Source organism: Ambystoma mexicanum, chromosome 11, assembly GCF_040938575.1.
Source record: "Ambystoma mexicanum isolate Mex_15411 chromosome 11, UKY_AmexF1_1, whole genome shotgun sequence".
NCBI lineage: Eukaryota > Metazoa > Chordata > Amphibia > Caudata > Ambystomatidae > Ambystoma > Ambystoma mexicanum.
In genome coordinates this window covers 842,054,896-842,073,316 of record NC_090934.1, presented here as the reverse complement: position 1 = coordinate 842,073,316, position 18,421 = coordinate 842,054,896, and the positions used below count along the sequence as shown (strand labels likewise).

The 18,421-nt window shown below is 43.1% G+C and overlaps 1 protein-coding gene across 10 annotated transcripts in view; it reads right to left on the bottom strand.

Moving 5' to 3' along the window:
• Window positions 1-5,390: 5,390 nt before the first annotated feature.
• VWCE (von Willebrand factor C and EGF domains) overlaps window positions 5,391-18,421 on the bottom strand; it is a 520,650-nt gene continuing 507,619 nt past the window's right edge. For 4 of the 10 annotated variants that reach the window (XR_011279711.1, XM_069623801.1, XM_069623798.1 and 1 more), the window contains 2 exons: window positions 12,447-12,530; window positions 5,391-8,355 (listed from right to left, as the gene is read on the bottom strand). Coding sequence is in view for 6 of the 10 variants with exons in the window: in XM_069623801.1 (XP_069479902.1) it covers window positions 12,493-12,530 (38 nt within the window). In the remaining 4 variants the exon portion in view is untranslated. The remainder of the gene's footprint in view (window positions 8,356-12,446; window positions 12,531-18,421) is intronic. The other 6 variants (XR_011279709.1, XM_069623796.1, XM_069623797.1 and 3 more) reach the window with 2 other exon arrangements.

Here is an 18,421-nt window from a genome sequence, read left to right as displayed (position 1 = left end):
GTCATCCTCAGACACTCCAGGGAGATCGGCCCACTCGTACGCGGCAACACCAAAATATCCGTCTACCCAGATTACACCCCAAAAGTGCAAAGGGAGAGAAACTCGTTTGTGCCAATCAAAGCCAGGTTGCGACACCTAAACTTAAAGTATATGCTGCTCTATCCCTCTAGACTAAAAGTCATCTACATGGGCCGCTCGATTTTCCTGGAAACCCCGGAGGCAGCCAACATGTGGATGGAGGACAACAACTTAGCCCAAGGCGCTGACACTCACCCCAAAGACTAACGACTGAAACTAAGCACCGGACCGCATACTCAACCGCCGACGCAAGACCCCGCAAATAACACATGCACTCTGCAGTGCGGAAGCAATCAACACTACAGTTCGCCAAATTGACGCGGCTCTCGCTTGGCCCCACACCGGACTCAGGACTTCGCCCCCGCGAACAGACCAGGACAGGCCAATTGCCTGACCGACCCCACTCGAACCCGACGCCCGGATGGGTCCCGACGGTGCGAGAGCGCCTGAGCGCAGCGAAATGAACGCAGTCGCTAGGCGCACAAGTTACAGTTACGTTATCTGTTATGTTATAAGCACAGTCACTACATCTTCACGCCCGAGTGGACAACAGGACACGCCGACACAGCACTCCAATTTAGGTGAGTATGAGGGACGAATGCTAAATCGCCCTATCAGGAACCCAAACCCCCTGGGCAGACCCTCTGAGGAGGAGGAAATAAAGATCACCCACACACCCAAATGACTTCACAACTAAAGATACTAACGTGGAATGTGCGCGGGATGAACTCCTACCTGAGAAGAAATCGCATTCACTCCTATCTCCGCAGGCAGAAGGTCTCTATAGCTATGCTCCAGGAAACCCACCTGACGGCGGAATCCTCCTCCAAACTAGCAGAGAGATGGGGTGGCACTGGAAAGGGAGCAGCGTACTCCAAGTACGCACGGGGAGTCTTCACATGGGTGAACCCAAGCGTCCCGTTTCGCCTACAGGGGTCGGAAGCAGACAAAGAGGGCAGATACCTGATACTTTGGGGGACCATTGAAAACACCGCAATCTGCCTGGTCAACTCCTACTTCCCGCAGCACGGGATACCATCGCACATCGCAATGCTCTGCCCCAAAATAGCCCACAACAGGGAGGGCACCCTTATTTGGGGAGGTGACTTCAACTGCACCAGCAATGGCGAGATGGACAGGTCGGTGCCTCTACTACAATCACGCAATGCCGCCACCACGGCCCTTAACAACGCTCTGGAACACCTAGACCTGGTGGACATATGGAGAGCGCGACACCCAAACGAAAGGAGCTACTCATACTATTCTGCCCCCCATAAGGTTCACACAAGGATCGACTACCTTTTCACCGACAGGGAGCAAGTTGCCCTGGTAGAGGACGTCACATACCTAGGCAGATCGATATCTGACCATTCCCCGCTGGTCATGCAGTGGAGACTGACTGGCCCCAGGCCTCCGATTCCGACATGGAGACTGTCCCCTATGGCACTCACTGATCAAGAGTTCAAGGAAGACCTTGGCATGAAACTCGAAGATTACATAGACAACAACAAAGGCTCTGTATCGAGCTGGAGCACGCTATGGGAGGCGATGAAAGTGGTAACACGGGGCGAAGCCATCTCTGGAGCGGGAGGTATCCGGAGACGCCTGAAAGAGACACTAGAAGAACATGAAGCGGAAATAACACGCCTCGAGTCCCAACTGGACACCACTACTGAAGGGGAAGAGACCCTGCGGGGACTTCGAGACGACTGCCGAATGGCATGGGACAGACTGGCGAAATTCGACTTTGCAACCAACACTACCAAGATACACAAAGAGGCCGATAAACCAGGCAGACTACTCGCATGGTTGTGCAATCGAGAACACCCGAGGCATTACATCACCGAGATCCAGGATGAACGGGGAGTCACACACAAATCACAACCTGACATCAACACCACTTTTGCAGAATTCTACTCCGAGCTCTACTCCCACGACAAGCAAATACCCAGAGAAGACATCAGAGCCACCCTGGAAGAGATCGAACTCCCTAAACTAGCCGAGGACCAGCGTGCAGCACTCGATACTGAGATCACTGCCGACGACATCAAGGATGCGATCAGATCTCTAGCCACCAGCAAATCTCCGGGGAGCGATGGACTCCCCCCAGAGTTCTACAAAAACTACGAAGACATCGTCACTCCAATACTACTGGGAGTCTACACGGAAGCATACGAAGAAGGAATCCTTCCCAGCACCATGAGGGAAACCATCATAATCCCCATGCTTAAACCAAACAAGCCACCCGAACGATGCGACTCCTACCGCCCGCTAGCGATGCTGAATTACGACGCCAAGATCTTAACCACCATTCTGGCTAAGAGGCTAGCGAGGGTGATTGGGTCTATTGTACACGAGGACCAGAATGGGTTCATCCCGGGACGCAACACCTCGGCCAATCTGAGGAGGCTGCAACACGTCATAGCCGAAACCCACGAAAGCCCTGAGGATCTGGCGGTGCTCTCACTCGATGCGGTCAAAGCCTTCGACTCCATCTTCTGGGAGTGGTTAATCGAGGTGCTGATTGAGTTTGGGTTTGGAGAAGGCTTTGTGAGATGGGTCAGGGTCCTTTATAGTTCACCCAGTGCCAGAGTGAAGACCGGGCGAATAATATCGGAAGCCTGGGCGATACAAAGAGGTACTAGGCAGGGCTGTCCGCTATCACCCATGTTGTACGTTTTGGGACTGGAGCCGATCGCCATCTACTGCAGAAGACAGTTCTTTGATGCAGGCATAAAACTAGGCGACAGACACTTCATAATTTCATTATATGCGGACGATGTTCTCTTATACCTACAAGACCCACAAGTGAATGCACAGGTCCTACTCGATGTCCTGGACAACTACGCCCACTATTCAGGAATCAAATTTAGCAGATCTAAATCTTGCGCATTCCCATTAGCCGGACTCAACAAGATAGGCATGGAAGAATTGCCGGAGGTGGGGATAAAATGGCAACCAAAGATGTTCCGCTACCTAGGAATCAACATAACACATACCCCAGAACTTACCCACGAACACAACACTGAAAGAGCAACAAAAGCACTCCGTAACTCCATGAAGTTCTGGTCTAAGCTGCCACTTGCCATGATGGGCAGGGCAGCGATTGTGAAAATGATCATCCTACCCAGATTCCTCTACTACTTCACGAATGTCTGCCACTACATCCCTATGCCCTTCTTTAAAAAACTGGATTCGCTCATTAGAGACTTCCTATGGGGCCCAGCTAGGCACAAGCTACCTCTGAAGATCCTCACGCTGCGACACAAGGAGGGGGGGATACAACTCCCAGACCTACACATGTATTACTTAGCAGCCCAACTTAGCCACGTCACAAGGTGGCTCCATGATGACCCAAATGCTGAATCAGGTCTCCTAAGACTAACATCTTCCAACCTGTTTCCCAAGGAATCACTCTGGAACCCACTTAAACAAAAACTAGGGGTCCCTATGATTGTGCAGCTGGGCAGACAAATCTGGACTAGAACCTGCTCTATCCATCAAATCATTCACCCGTACTCTCCTGACACCCCCATCCTTGTGGACGCATGCCAATCCATATCAGACCTCAAAGTGGCAAGAAAATGGGAGAGCGCTGGGATTTACACCTGGGGCGACATATACGAGGACGCCAAATTCAGAGAATTCGAAACGATCCTAGAATCAGAGGAACTAAGCAGAGGCCAATTCCTGTGGTATCATCGTCTCAGACAGATTGCAAAGACGAAATGGCCTGAATGGCCAGAAGAACCCAACCCCCTCCTTAACGAGATGCATGAACTCTCAGACGGCTGGAAACCAATAACCCGCCTTTACGGCCGACTGATAGACAGACCCAACCCTAAAAGCGCAGCACTAAAAGAAAGATGGGAAATTGACCTCCGGGTCACGCTCACGGACACTGAGTGGGAGAGAGTGCTACTTTACCCCAGTGAGGTCTCCAGGAACATCAGATTCCGACAAATCCAACTCAACGTCCTCTACAGAACATACATGACCCCGAAGAGAGTCTCCAGCTTTAACAATAAGACAACATCAAACTGCCCTTGGTGCGGCACCATCCCAGCAGACCTACTGCACATGTTCTGGTCTTGTAACAGGGTGTCGCAATTCTGGTCCAAAATAAAGCAAACCTGCACGGAAGCTGGCATCACCAGATACAACTGGGACCCCCAGGAATGCCTCCTTGGAACTTACCCCAGACTGAGCAAGATCAAACATGTGGTCAAGCTGATGGACATCTCCTGCATCCTAGCCAAAAGAACCATAGCTATGGCTTGGAAATCTAAGCCAGGCCCGAGATACCAACACTGGCTTAGAGAACTAGAGCGCTGGACCACAGCCGAGACCAGGGCCTGGCAAGATGGAGCCACCACTGGAACAACCGACGTAAACAACACCCTGGAAGCGTGGAAAGCTCTCCTCCGCGACATACCCTTCGCTGCTGATCACAAGCCCCCCTGAGGTGCCTGTCCACCCTAACACTAAACAACTACGGATCCACCTAGTATCTGAACCCCGAACATTCGCAAGCCCCGGAACCCTGCCTTCACACTCCCTTCCTCCAGAATACCTGTTGAACGAAGACATCCTCACAAAAAGACTGTGCATGTTTGTTGTTAATTTTTGTTGTTACCTGTTTCTATTATACCTCACTTGGCTAACGGATACCTTTACTAAACGCAACCTTGAAATGTAACCTTACCAAAAATGCCAATAAAAAGTGTTTTAAAAAAATAAAAAAAAAAAATCAGCTTCAAACTACCCTAGGCTATTTTTGAAGTATGACATATATCCACTCCCACCCAATACGCTCTACTGGACCATCATATAGCACATTGATGAACACTAATTACTACCTCCCAACATGCATGATTGCACAAGCAGCAGTGATGTTTCCAGGCGCCATATGGCACAAAGTACCCTGACTGCCCTGAAATCTATCCCTGCAACTCACATACTAGCAAAATGTTTCTTACTCTATAGACACTTACCCACATCAGAGCACAATGATGATTCAATCTTATGCCACCCACCTCTGTTTTAGCAACAGTAACCTTGCTGTCCTCCCACAAGTAGCCATGTACCACCCTTTACAAGAACGTCCACCAAAAGGCAATTCAAATTGCAGAAGCCATACTAAATAAGACTGAATAACATAGCACAAAATAGGATATTCCAATGATGGTGATTTGAGCATGGGCCTTGGGGTTTGCTCCATCAATAATTGCATCTGATGTCGAGATTTTAGTCCAGCGCTCCTTCACAGTTCTATAATGTCCAAAAGGAAAAAAGAGAAGCCTGAGGCTGTGTTGAATAAAGTATACTTTATAATCATTTAACATTAAATTATTAGTATGTTATGTTTAAAAGAAATAGCAGCTCATGATTGGCATGCTCAATAGTTGGATTATATGAATAGTTGTATGGCTTTCTTTTAACATTTTTTGTTATAAACCTGAAACATCTCAATTCAAATTTACAGAAATAACACAAAATTAACTGTTTTCTCACGTGATGATATTTCTGTATACTAGCACTTTCCCGGACCCCAAACTACAACTTTTCTAGTGGGGGCCAGTGATTTACCTCCAGCAAAGATATGGAAATACCAGCAATGCCCTACATGGAGTCCAATGGGATTCTATGGAATGGGGAATGGCCACAGTTGCCGGCACCTGTAATGTCCTGGTAATACCGGGATATCAGGCACCGGTAACGGTAGGTCAGTTTCCTGGTATCCCACCAGAATTACCAGCGGGATACCGGGAAACCTATGATGAACCCCATTGAAACGGCTAAAAATAGAAGTGCAATAATGAACAAGGAACAGAGTCTATGCAGTATTCTCCCATTTTGGCCATGCCATTCATTATTAGACATAATCTGTGCATCAGATTGGTTACCATGGGCACTGGGGGCACACTTTGCAGCTATGTGTTTAGGCAGGGCTCATAGTAAGTCCCAGGAATCAGGACTAAATCCTCATGTGTCACCACATGGCCAGTCCTGGGTCTGCAAGCTACAGTGTCTTATGTCTCAGAAGAATAGCCTTGGATCATTGAATGTCCCCAGTAAAACAGCTGTACCTTTCTCTGACCCCCTAGGAGAGCCTCAATTGACTTGAGTTCATAGAGACAGGTTTGTGCCCTGTGATTCTTCTTGCCTGTCTGTCAATCAATCTGTAACCTCTTGTGTCCCCGTAGATGGGTTTGGGTCCACTTACATCCCTAAAGAAACACATGTTCCAATGTCACTCTCCAAACATATGTGGATAACCTTCTGTTCCCAGAAACATCAAGCCCCTGTTTTTGACTGCAGAGACAGGCATCGACACGCATTCATGTAGCCTTGTTCACATCCCTGTGTGTCATAATATATTGGTACATCGTTTCTCGTGTTCCTTTTCATAGGTCTTAGCCTCTGTGTGTCAGTGGAGATATTCTATTGGCTATTCGTAAAGCCCAACTGGAATGTATCATTTGGTGGGTAGACAATCTTAACCCCCGAAACAGGTCTGTTTGTCCTGAATTATTTGAGGAACATCATATGTCCTGTTATTTTCCAGGAGACATGTCTGTGTCACTGACTACTGGACTAGATCCTCTTGTTTAACCAGAGAAAGACTTTGATCCTCAGAAACAAGTCTGAGTGCCTCATAACCCAACATATCATAACATAACATAACATAATCTAACATAATATAAAATAACAGGTCTTTATAGAACACATTCATTTCTTGAGTTATTGGATACCGGCTAATTTCCTCTTGCGGTATTGATCTGAGGTTGGATTCCCAAGCGTAATTAGAGAAACATGCACGTTTTCTGTTGAATGAATTAACACAGGTCTAGAACATTTTGTTTTGCTTGAGTGAGACCTAGGTGGTTTTGGACCTGGAGAGAGGTCTGCATTCCACCGTATGACCAGAGACCACATTTGCTCTTCTTTTGTCCAACAAAGAAAACAGTATGGATATCCTCCCAGACTTTTGATTGTATTCCAGTTATAGTCTGCAAATGCCCACGCATGGTTGATCTACCAAAAACGTTTCATGAATAGCGTGTCCTGATTTCACAAAAGGTTTTGTGAATTATACAAACAGGTGACTGGGCTAATAGCAGATAGGGTTTTGTTCTTTGCTTTTTCTGCATTCACTTCACATTGGTTATTTTTTATGGGAGGCCCATGTCCAAGAATGGCTCCGTTTATGATTATCCAACTTGCCCATGTATGTTCCCCTTCACAAATATGAAAATGATCCCTTCATAGTCCAGTTCATGCCTATCCAGCGGGTCCATCTACGGCTACGTCCATAAATATATAACTATTTTTTCTGAGGCTCTGTCCAAAAATAATCAACTGGTTGTCCAGGTATCCAGCTAACATTTTTCACCAGTGCATTTGTTTTGGACTTTAAGATCACAATGTTGAAAAGCATGTTCCCTGCTATCCTTTTTGCCATAATTGAGGTCAGTGCAGACAATACCCATAGAAATGTTTGTAGCCACCATCCTGTTCTTTCCCACTTTGCCAACAAGATGCATTTTTGCACACTACATACCTTTAATGCTATGTTAGAAAGTTTAGAATATTATTTCACTCCTGATGGCTATACTTGCTTGTGTGGAGAAACACGGAGTGATGACTGCAGCGAGATTACACAAGTGACCATCTGTTTGTCTGTCGAAAAGACGGTGGTATCCAAAGCTTAGCAGGTCCTTGGACACTTTGAATTCATATGTTACATTTCAAAAAACATTTCAATGTTTTTTCCAGCAATCCCATGTCCATTGTCTGTTCAAACTAAAATAATTTCAAATTTCTCTAAATGTATAATAAGTTTTCTTCCTTGTATGTTGGCAGTAGCAACAGCCCACCTCTGTCTTTCAACATGAAGAGATCAACTTCCGGCTTTATGCAAACATTTATGGAGCAGCTGTGGCTCGTCCGATGACCCGTGTTGTGTGCAACAAATCTTAGTATTTCTGGCAGCCATTTATCCCCTCCAGTAGATCACTGTGTTTGTTCATTCCATAATGTTGATTTCCATTTGCTCTTCCAGAATTGGCAGCACTTTCGAGGTGATGTATTGGGAATTCAAATCCTTAAATTAGAATTTAACTGAGAGGCGCTGTCTCTAAACAGTGTACGAGATGTCGCTAAGGGGTAATGGAAGAGAAGCAGGCATGAGCCATACTTGTTGACCTCCCAGTACAATTTGATGCAATTATCTACTTTCATGATGAACGAATATGGATCCTTGGCTTCGGAGCTCTAGAAGAGATTTCAAAATAAATGAGTGAGTGAAAAACGAACAAAGAACAGCTGAATCCTTAATAACAGGTTTTGTACTTATACTGTAAACTGTACTCATGCTATTCTCTCTAGTTAAGGTTGTACATTCTTCAACTCTTCCTCACCCAAGGATTTAAAAATAATTGTTAAGATCTTGGGAGATCGAATGTTCTTCCGTACATGCCCAATAACAACAAGTGAAAAAGAAAAACATAGTACATTGCTATCAAAACGAAATCTTTTCTTTTCCCTAAAATCACTGCATCATTATTGATCACAGAAGCAGTTAGGCTTGAGCCTCAGGCAATAGTTGAGGAATGTGAGTAACAATAGCTAGGATTATTCTCTGGCCATCCAAACTGCAAATAAATTGTAGCAGCTATCACACCGCTCCACCTTGCGAACAATACCACTTGAAAATGACTTAACCTTAATGGATTACAATCTAATTAGGTGAGGACCATGCCAAACAACAAACTAAGAAATTGGAATTTAAAGTTAAGTCAGATCCTGCATACATGAGAGAGAAACGTCAACAATCCAGACACTGGAACTTTGCAAACTAAGCAATGGTTTAATATGTATCAAATTAACAAGTTATTGATATCCTGTTTTCAAAATGTTTATTAGTACCCGGTGAGAGTCAAGCAGAATGTAAAACACATTCTGATTGGCTCTCGCCAGGTCATTACCCGCCAAGAATTCCTCGGACGGCATTTCCCTGCTTTGTCCACATTGGGGGCGTAGCAGCCCCTCAGCCAATGAGGAGGCTCGAAGCAGGGCTATCGCCGCTCCGAACCTCCACATGACTGGAGGCTGCCTTGGTTCCCCGCCGGGGACTCAGGTATGTTTTTTTTCCTTCCTCCTCCCCCCTGCCCTCCCAACCCCACTTACCTTCTTATCTTTATTTTTTCAGGAGCGGACTCCCTGGGATCAGAAATGGTCCTAGTGCGTCTGCTCCAGATGGCCGCCATGAAAAGGGAAAACAGACTCCGTTTTCCCTTCCCCGGCGGCCATTTACTCTGGCATTTTTTTTTCTGTTCCGAAACGCTGCAGCATTTCGGGGCAAGAAAAAATGCTTTTAGTACCCTGGTCTTGCAGGTCTTGCTGGCTGGGGTACTAATAGCAATATGCCCCTCGTGCTGGAGCATTACTGAGTCAGGTAATGCACAGGGCCTTCGTTATGGCCCTCGCTTCGCGAGGGCCTATAACTATGGGGCCAGGGGCATTAACTGACTCGGTAATGTCCCTGCCGTTCGGGCCATATTGCTTAAATAATTACCATCAACAAAGAAAATAATACATTCAGTTTTTGACCCATAGTTCAGAGAAATTTCCCAGACTTTGGAAAGCGTGGTCTGAGGGGCCAAATGGGACCCTGACATAAAACATATGTAGGTCCTTTTACACATAGGTCATAGTCCGATCTGATGTTCAAGTTGACCACATGTTCATACCAACACTAATTATTGGATGTTTATTGATTTGTCAAGTTAATGATAACCTTATATTGTATGTGTATTGATTGGCGATTTCTAACTAAATTTTAGAGTTAGAGTATTTTTACTGTCCCATTAAACAATTAATTATAAAAGTAATATAAAAAATACTCAATAGGGGAGGAGATCTCATTTCCCAATGTTTCACTGGTCTCCTAGTTTAATGATGTTATTAGGATGTCAATGTCCCAGAAATGTCACTCCATCTCATCTATCACTCCATCATTTGCTCTGCTCGTTGTCAGTGCTTTAAGTGGTAGGTGTAGTCTGAGAGATCAAAATCATTCCTTTGTCAATAGTTACTGATTGCATTCTGAGGAATCTGTCAGCAGTCAGACTTACAAAATTCAAATACTTGTGTAAAAAAATATGTTAAGCCGCACAAACTATGAGAGTCTCTCAGAACTGTAGGTGTTGCAGCCAAAGATTCCCTATTCAAGTGGGAGCTACCATGAATATATTGATGTTGTAGTGTAATTTGGAACTATCTGGAGACATTTATATTCATGAAACTGCTGTTTACAAAAGATCAAGAGTTGATAGTTTTTGATCATTTCTGCATAAACGATAATAGGCAAGTTCTAGGCAAGTTCTGGCAAAGTCTGACATGATAAAATAAGATGCCATTGTCTTAAGCCACAACTACTACCAACTTGCATGTGTAAAACTCTGGAGATTGTTGCCTAAACTCATTCCATTCTATTATGGTGTCGTACAAGGGACATCATTATGCCTCTAGCACTTTAATTCCTATATGCACACCCCATTTAGCAAGTGGGATATCATTACAGTTTTCAGCTCTATTTTGATGATATGCAAGTGATATTTCGAAGTCAGCAATCACCCCAGATCAAACAACCACATCACTGAGGGTCTGATGAGTGTCCAAAACTAAGTGAAATGTAATAATTTCTATTTAACGCTAACGCATAGTTAACTTCATACATAATCCAATTTCCCATGCCTCTTGCACCTGGCCGTCTGCTCTGCCCAAGCCACCAATGCACCTCCTAAAAAACAGTTGTCAGAAATGTATTACACACAAACATATCTTTCTTGCACCAAGAAAACCCACTGACTTAGAACATTCCCTTTCAACAAAAAAAATCCTGCTCCTCAACATGAATCAAAGGGGGGTGGAACTAATACAAGTGCTTCTGATAAGCAAGCGTGGTTGCTCTAATGGACCTTACTCATAAACTATCAGATCAATGAAGTACAATAGTTACAAAACAGAGTGATCAAGTTCATATTTGGCTGGAAAAAACAAGGCCCACATCTCCTCAGGCTTGAAGCACTTATGTGGGCAAACAGCTGAGCAGAAGATACACCTACAAACTATTTGCCCTGCCCACAAACTCTATTGGAATAGGAATAAGATCTGAGAATACCACAACAAACAACTCATTGAAAAGTACCCACCAAGGATGACCCTTGGACCATCCAGAGATACCGCAGATCAACTCAGGGAACTACACAACTTTCCAATATTTAAAAACGCACAAGAATGGGATCTACTCAAGATGTGCCTGCCTATATAATGTTGGAGGAAACTCCTGAACTGAGAATGTCACTGCAATCATTTGCCCACATTTCTAGTAGTGCTGTAAAGAATTTCCCTGGAATGTGATGTCCCATCGCTGTGAATGGCATCCTTGTTTCGCCTACATTCATTTATTAGTATTCTGTCCCATCTCCTCTTTCCTTCTTCCTTGCTATGCGCACCCTGAAACCATTTGGTACATGCAGCGCTCGTGCAAATCACAATAAGTAAATACAAAATAATGTATGCATGTTTGCTGGAACTTGATGTTGTGCAAAACCGACAAGGACAATCCTTGCTGAAAAACATGGGGTTGATGATGTCGACTGGATGCCATGATAAGATCCTTTGATGATACAAAAGGGATAATTTTTCATTTAATTTAATATAAAAACAAAATATAGAAATGTAAGTTAAATTTGGCAGAGGTTAATGATTAACTACACACTGTATATTTGACTGCGTGACTACAGAGACTTCTGATATTCAATATGAGTAAGAATAAGAATAAGGACACAAAATAATTTTTCTAAAGGATAGGAAACATAATACTTTGGATACAAATGCTTTATTTGTAAATGACATTAGTTATTATTTGGAATTTGATTTGTTTTTCATCTTTTTTTGTTTACAGTGTTGCTCTCAGTAAGACTAAGGTGTTGTTTTCACTGAAATCTATGGTAGGAGCAGAATTCTGTTTTTGTGGTGTATTGTCAACAGAATTTGACCATATGCAAATTCTGATATATTTTTCGGGTTCTGGAGAACATCTAGACTTTCCACCAAAAACAAACGTTTAAATAAGAGCGGACCAGAAAATAACAAATTCTCTTTGGTTTGGCCTGGAGTAATGTTATGCAGGCACTGCTCAGGGGTATCCTTTTTTGTACACAGGGTAATGCAGTAAACCCACACACCTCGTGGATCTCTGAAATATAGTCAAGAAGACCCATTCAATGACTGGTTGCGAGTGTGCTTTCATTTAATATTTTGGACAAAGAACAGATTTCCTCAAAGATGTATCTTACCAAAATATTCACTCCGTTTAGAAGAGTTGGTGAACAGGAAAGGGGCTCAGTCACTGCTAAGGCACGAACCATCAAGGGAACACACTGTAATATAAGACATATCAGTGTAAAGCACGGGAGACTGCATCACTAGAGCTGTAAGGATATTAGGCGTGTTACAGTACAGAGTACAGCACTACTGCACAGGTAGCAAACAGCACAGAGTACAGCACTACTACACAGGTAGCAAACAGCACAGAGTACAGCAATACTGCACAAGTAGCACAATTTTTTTTTGCAGCACCACCACAAGGGTGCGGTGCATTGCTATATGGGTTACCAGATTAACAAGGAAAGACAGGCTATTCAGTCAAAAACGATTTTAACATATAAGATGCAAATCTATTTTTACAGTTAAAAGCACACGTGCTCATTTAAAAATGCACACTATTTTTCACCTGAAATGCCTATGGTGCGAGAGACACATTTGAAAATTAACAGCTAACCTATTAACCATTAACCTGACTAATAAAACCTTATTTAACATAACCCACTAATAAAATGTGTTCTCCACTGCAGAATTAGGCATACTCTGAAAGCCATTTAAATGTGTGTGCAGATTTTTTTTTCTTCTCTTCTTTGTCTGCTTCTCCGTGTTTTTGTGCACAGTAACTGCAGGAAGAAGGAAGTCAGATTTGCAACAATTGCAAATGTATAAGCGAAGCTATTGTTGAGAGTAGGAGGATGAGAGATGATGGATTTCATTGGGACACGTCATACAGAGGGCTGAGATGAAAGTTTTAGTGGGCAGTATCGGGGAAAAAGACAGGCAGACATTTTTCTGCACTACTGGGGAGAAGACCTGGCTGTGGGACTCCTGACTGAATGCAGATCCCTGCGTCCTGCTACAGTCAAGATTTGGCAGTCGAGATTGGGGAGAGCTGAAAGAAGGACCTTTCCACTGGCTGAGGCGTTCCTATCTGCAAAAGCTGAGAATTCCAGGCAATGACCCCGGTTTGAGAAGGCAAGCGTTCCTTTTTGCTGGAGTTAATCCAAGGGAGCCACATTCACAAAGATAACAGCCAAAGAGAACAACTAAAAAGATAAGGTAATGAGAAGTGTGGGAGCTGAGTGTGTACGGTAATATGCAGTCAGTGTAGGATTCCTGTGCATGCCTTAATCAAATGATAATGTTGCAATTTGAGTTCTGTTCTCCGCCACTCTCTTTGCAGTGTGTCATAGACAATGCTTTTACTGTACCATTTTATTTATTTCTGTAAAGAGTGAGATCGTGTTTAAATGCAACTTTTATAATACAGAAAAATATTTGAAAACAGACGGGTGGTGTATTGACTATTTACCATTACAATGCCGATGATGTGGGGAGATTTTTAAACAGTGCAGTGGTCATTTTAAGACAAATGTGTGCATGTCAGAATCAGTATGAATAATTGTGAGTGACTGTAGCATAGCTTGTTGGAGGTACATGAGCCAACGGGAAGAGAGACTCTCTGAACAAAGCTCCCTACCGTATATAAGGTAGTGGAAATTACCACAAGACTACCATATATAGCTCTCTGTCGTAAATAAGTCAGTGAGTTCGCCCATGGTGGCACACCAACACTATCACTGAAAATGTGGTATTCCTAAAATGTAGGTCTGAGGTCTCTCTAGTGATCACACGAAAAATCTAAGCAAAGATAAGGGATTCTGGACATTGGGGCCACAAATAAAACAAGGGAATTATGCTCACCAAAATACCACCAACCACATATACCAAATATGCAGGTCTGGGTGCTGAAATAATGCATGTCCATTGTATTATTGTTGCACATGGCCAAATCTGAATACAAAGAGTGATTATTGCTAAGTTATTTTTCGACGGTAATAAAATACCGTCAGGCCCCAAATCTCCACAAAATACCCTACATATTTATGGTGCGTTGCAGGCCGGGAAAGTGATCATAGAGTACCTACTGGGCGTGGCAAGTGTGTCTCACACTGCCATTTGCACATTAAAGGGAACCCATTTTATAATAGCAGTGTGCCACTAAAAACGAATTTCAGAATGTCACAAAGGGAAACCACATTCTCAGATCTAGTGCAATATTTAGAGGCAAAGTTATTTGCACATGGGAATTGGTCTTCGAATAGCACATTAGAATGGAGTAACCGCATTCAGGGTGAGGTGCAGAAAGAAAAACTAGACAATATTTTTGCAGAAGGCAGCATAATTCAGGTCTGCCTTACAAGATTATTGAATGCAGCCGATAAAAGTGCAGAGAAAGACTGTTTAATACGGCTATGCGGCAAAATATGGTTTATTTTAAACAAGTCCCTGCGAATGCAAGAGAATGATACTCAGCTAATTAACAGGTTAAAGACTGAATTAGAGGGGGCAAGTAAAAATCAGGAAATGTTGAGAGCAGAATTGGATGTATGCCAAAAAGACATGCAATTAAAATGCAGAGACTTTGATACTCAGTTATCCAAAAGCAAGAAACAATTTGAAGATAGTGAGCAAGAATTGGCACACTTAAAAGCCTTAGTGGATCACATTAGGCAGGATAAAGATGAGGTTGTTTCAGAAATGCAGATTTTACAAAAAGAACATTGTGAAAAAGAAGGTGATCTCCAGAGTGCAGAACAAGAAATGATTAAAATGATCCAAGAAAGAGACAAGAGAAATAAAGAGTTCAATGAATGCCAAATGCAAATGTGCGAAATGCAGGAGGTGATTAATAAAATGAGTGATGAAAATAATTATTTGCATGATGAAGCCAACAGACTCCTTAAAAAGTGTAAGGACTTAGAACAGCAAATGTGCATTCCCAGGTCCCAGGAGAGGCGGCAGGGTACCACATTCAATGGAGTGGAGGTGAATTCTAGCTCTGCCCAAAGGGCTAGTGCTACAGTGGCTGGGCCGGTGACTGAACTTGGTTGCAGCGCCCTTGGGGGATTTGATACTCCCATTGGGGGCAGCCACCAATCTCATACACCTGAAAACAGGATTGAATCACAAAATAGTGCAATTCCATGCATTGCAACAAGTAGCCCCATAAAAATAATTAAATCCATTAAAGCCCTGATCAAACCATTTAAAAAGGGAGGTGAATGCTGCATTGAGGATCACTTAGAAGCGGTACATGACATTTTTAAAGCACTCCAGATACCTAGGGAACAGTACAGACAATATTTTCATTTAACTTTAGATGCCCCGACGGCCAGCATCATAAGGGGATTAAATGAACAGCAGAATATGACATGGCTGGAGTTTGAAAAAGAAATTAGGCGTCATTTTTCTCCTTTTCAGTCATTGCAGGAGGCAAAGAAAGTCGCGTACACAATTACTGCTGGACCTAATACATCCCCTCGCCAATTTTTACAAGACTTAAAAAGAGCATTCTCTCGCTTTGATGTATCTTTTGACTCAAATTCCAATGAGTTTAAAACTGCATACTTCTATGGGCTACAGAAAGACATCATATCCCAATTGGTCCGTGAATTTGACCGTGACAAGTCCCTTGAATGGATTGTACATCAAAGCACAAAGCTATATTAGGTACTCTATTGTCAGGGTAGAGAAAGTGATAAAATGAAAGATACCAGGCCTAAATCTAAAGAACCCTCAGCCACAGTAATGGAAATCAGGTCAGCCAAAATGTCCCTTGAGTCTGCTCAAAGCCAAGGTAAAAATAATGTGACACCTGAACAAAGGGGTAATCAACAAAGATCGCCATTTCCTGTACCAATGTTCCAAACACATGATCCTAGTAATAGAGAGAGCTACATCAGCCCTAGATATTTAGGGGATAGACCCCGGGTAGGATATCGGCCTGATATGGCAGGTATGAACAATAACCAGAGACAAAATCAAGATCAAAGAAATGATGGTCCCTACCAGTCATTGGGGACACAGAGTAGGTTTTATCCCAACACCATGATATATGGTAATCAGGATAGGCCCCGATATGTGGATCGATTTACTGATAATGGAAATCAACATAGGGGCCAGTACCCACAATCTGAGAGACAGGACATGAGGCAAAACGTGAACTACAGTCCACGCCAGTACAATGATTCCCCACCAGGGGACTATAATCAAAGGATGGGTGCAACCCGCTCCCCTCCACAAATGAATCAAGAGTTCAGAAACCATCCCAACCGACATCAATCACCTGAGAGGTATCAGAATAGATCCAATCAGGGGGAAAACAACCAATATCGACCTAGGCCACAGAAAGAGGATCCTAGAGAGATGGAAAGGTTCCAGTGCCTTGAGGCCCAAGTGAAAATGTTAGCTGAGCAAATAGGAAAGCTCTATACAGCGCAAAAACAACCTTCCAAAGAGGGGACTGATGCCATAGCAATGACCGGGGGGCTTCCGAAAAGTGACTAAGTACTCATGATAATCGCAGTGCCAAAATGACAGATTGCTCTGATATAATTTTGCATAACAACTCTGAGATGCCTAATGGATTAAAAATGAAAGTACCAGTAAATGAAATTGTGACAGAAAGTGCAAATACTTCTAAAAAAGAGGTACGGTTTAGCTTAGAGCTAAATAAAACAGTAAAGATTTGCACAAATGAAAAAGAAACATTAGGAATTCCAAAAGAACAAAGGAACAGATTTAAGAAAAATGACTCATGCATGGGGAATACCAGTGAACAGAGAGTAAGTGGGGATGCCATAGCTCCTTCCCTGGGCAAGCAAAACAATGACCAAACACAGACAGAAAAGGGAAATACTCACAAGGAGGGTACAAGTCAATCACCTGAAGAATTCTTTGAGCCACATATTTTTGAAGAGGCTGAAAGGGCTGGTATTACACTAAATGATCACAAATGCACAGAATTAAAAAATGACAAATTGCTGAATGATGTTGTTACACATGTTCAGTTGGAAGGTTGTAATGTGGTCTCTGATGTTACCCAGATGGATGGGCGAACAGTGGCCACACTCCAAAAAACCTCTGAACATGGAGAAATGAATAAAATATCTCGCACAGAAATGGGTAAAAAGGAGGGAAAAATGTCTTTTCATTTACCAATGTGCTTAGCCAAAAGTCAAAAAGACCTGAGAAAGGTGAGCCCTGAAATCAGTAAGAATTCACATTTCTTATGTGTATTAGAGGAAGTTGAGGACAGATATTATGCACCCATCACTGTAGAAGAAAAATGCCACACCTTCGCTATGATTGACACTGGCGCACAGGCCACAATTATGTCCAAGGAGCTGGTAAAGAGTATCAATGAAGGGAGGCATCCACAGAGTCAGATCACAGTGAAGGCAAATCAAGGCCCAGTGCATAACTTTAATGGGGAGGAGGTGCCCATCATAGGTGTAACTGAGGTTGACATAAAAATAGGAAAGCACAGAATGAAACAAGAGGTATTGATCACATCTATTTGTGAAATTCCATTTCTGATGGGGACAGATTGCCTGAAAAGATTGTCTCCTCTCATAGATGGGGTGAATGGAGTGCTGTGGTCCTTAACCAAAAAACCATTGAGGCCTAAGAAACTAAAATCACAAAACAGCAATATAAATGAATGTCACACCGTTGCCAAAACAAATGATGCTGTGGAGGTATATCTCCAGAATAGCTGCATACCTAGTGTCACTGTTATATTAATGTGTCAAGACAAAATGCAGAGCGACAATGAAAAACTACCTGAACAAGTATACTTGGACCCAAGGAAAGATTGGCAGACTGCCATAGATGAGCACACATTACGTTTCTATTTAAAAGAGAAAACATGCAAACAGAATATTGCTCCTAAAACAGATTCAGAAAAACACATTACCACTCTGGCAGAAATACACATGGAAGATGAGCAACCATGGGTTCATGTTGGTATAAATGATTATCTTAAAACAATAAAAGCCACTTTAGCACTTGAACATGAAAGGAGTTTCATTAATGAGAAATTGTTGCAAAAAATTATGGAGAGGGAAGAAATCCCGAAATTTAGGATTAAAAACCAATATGT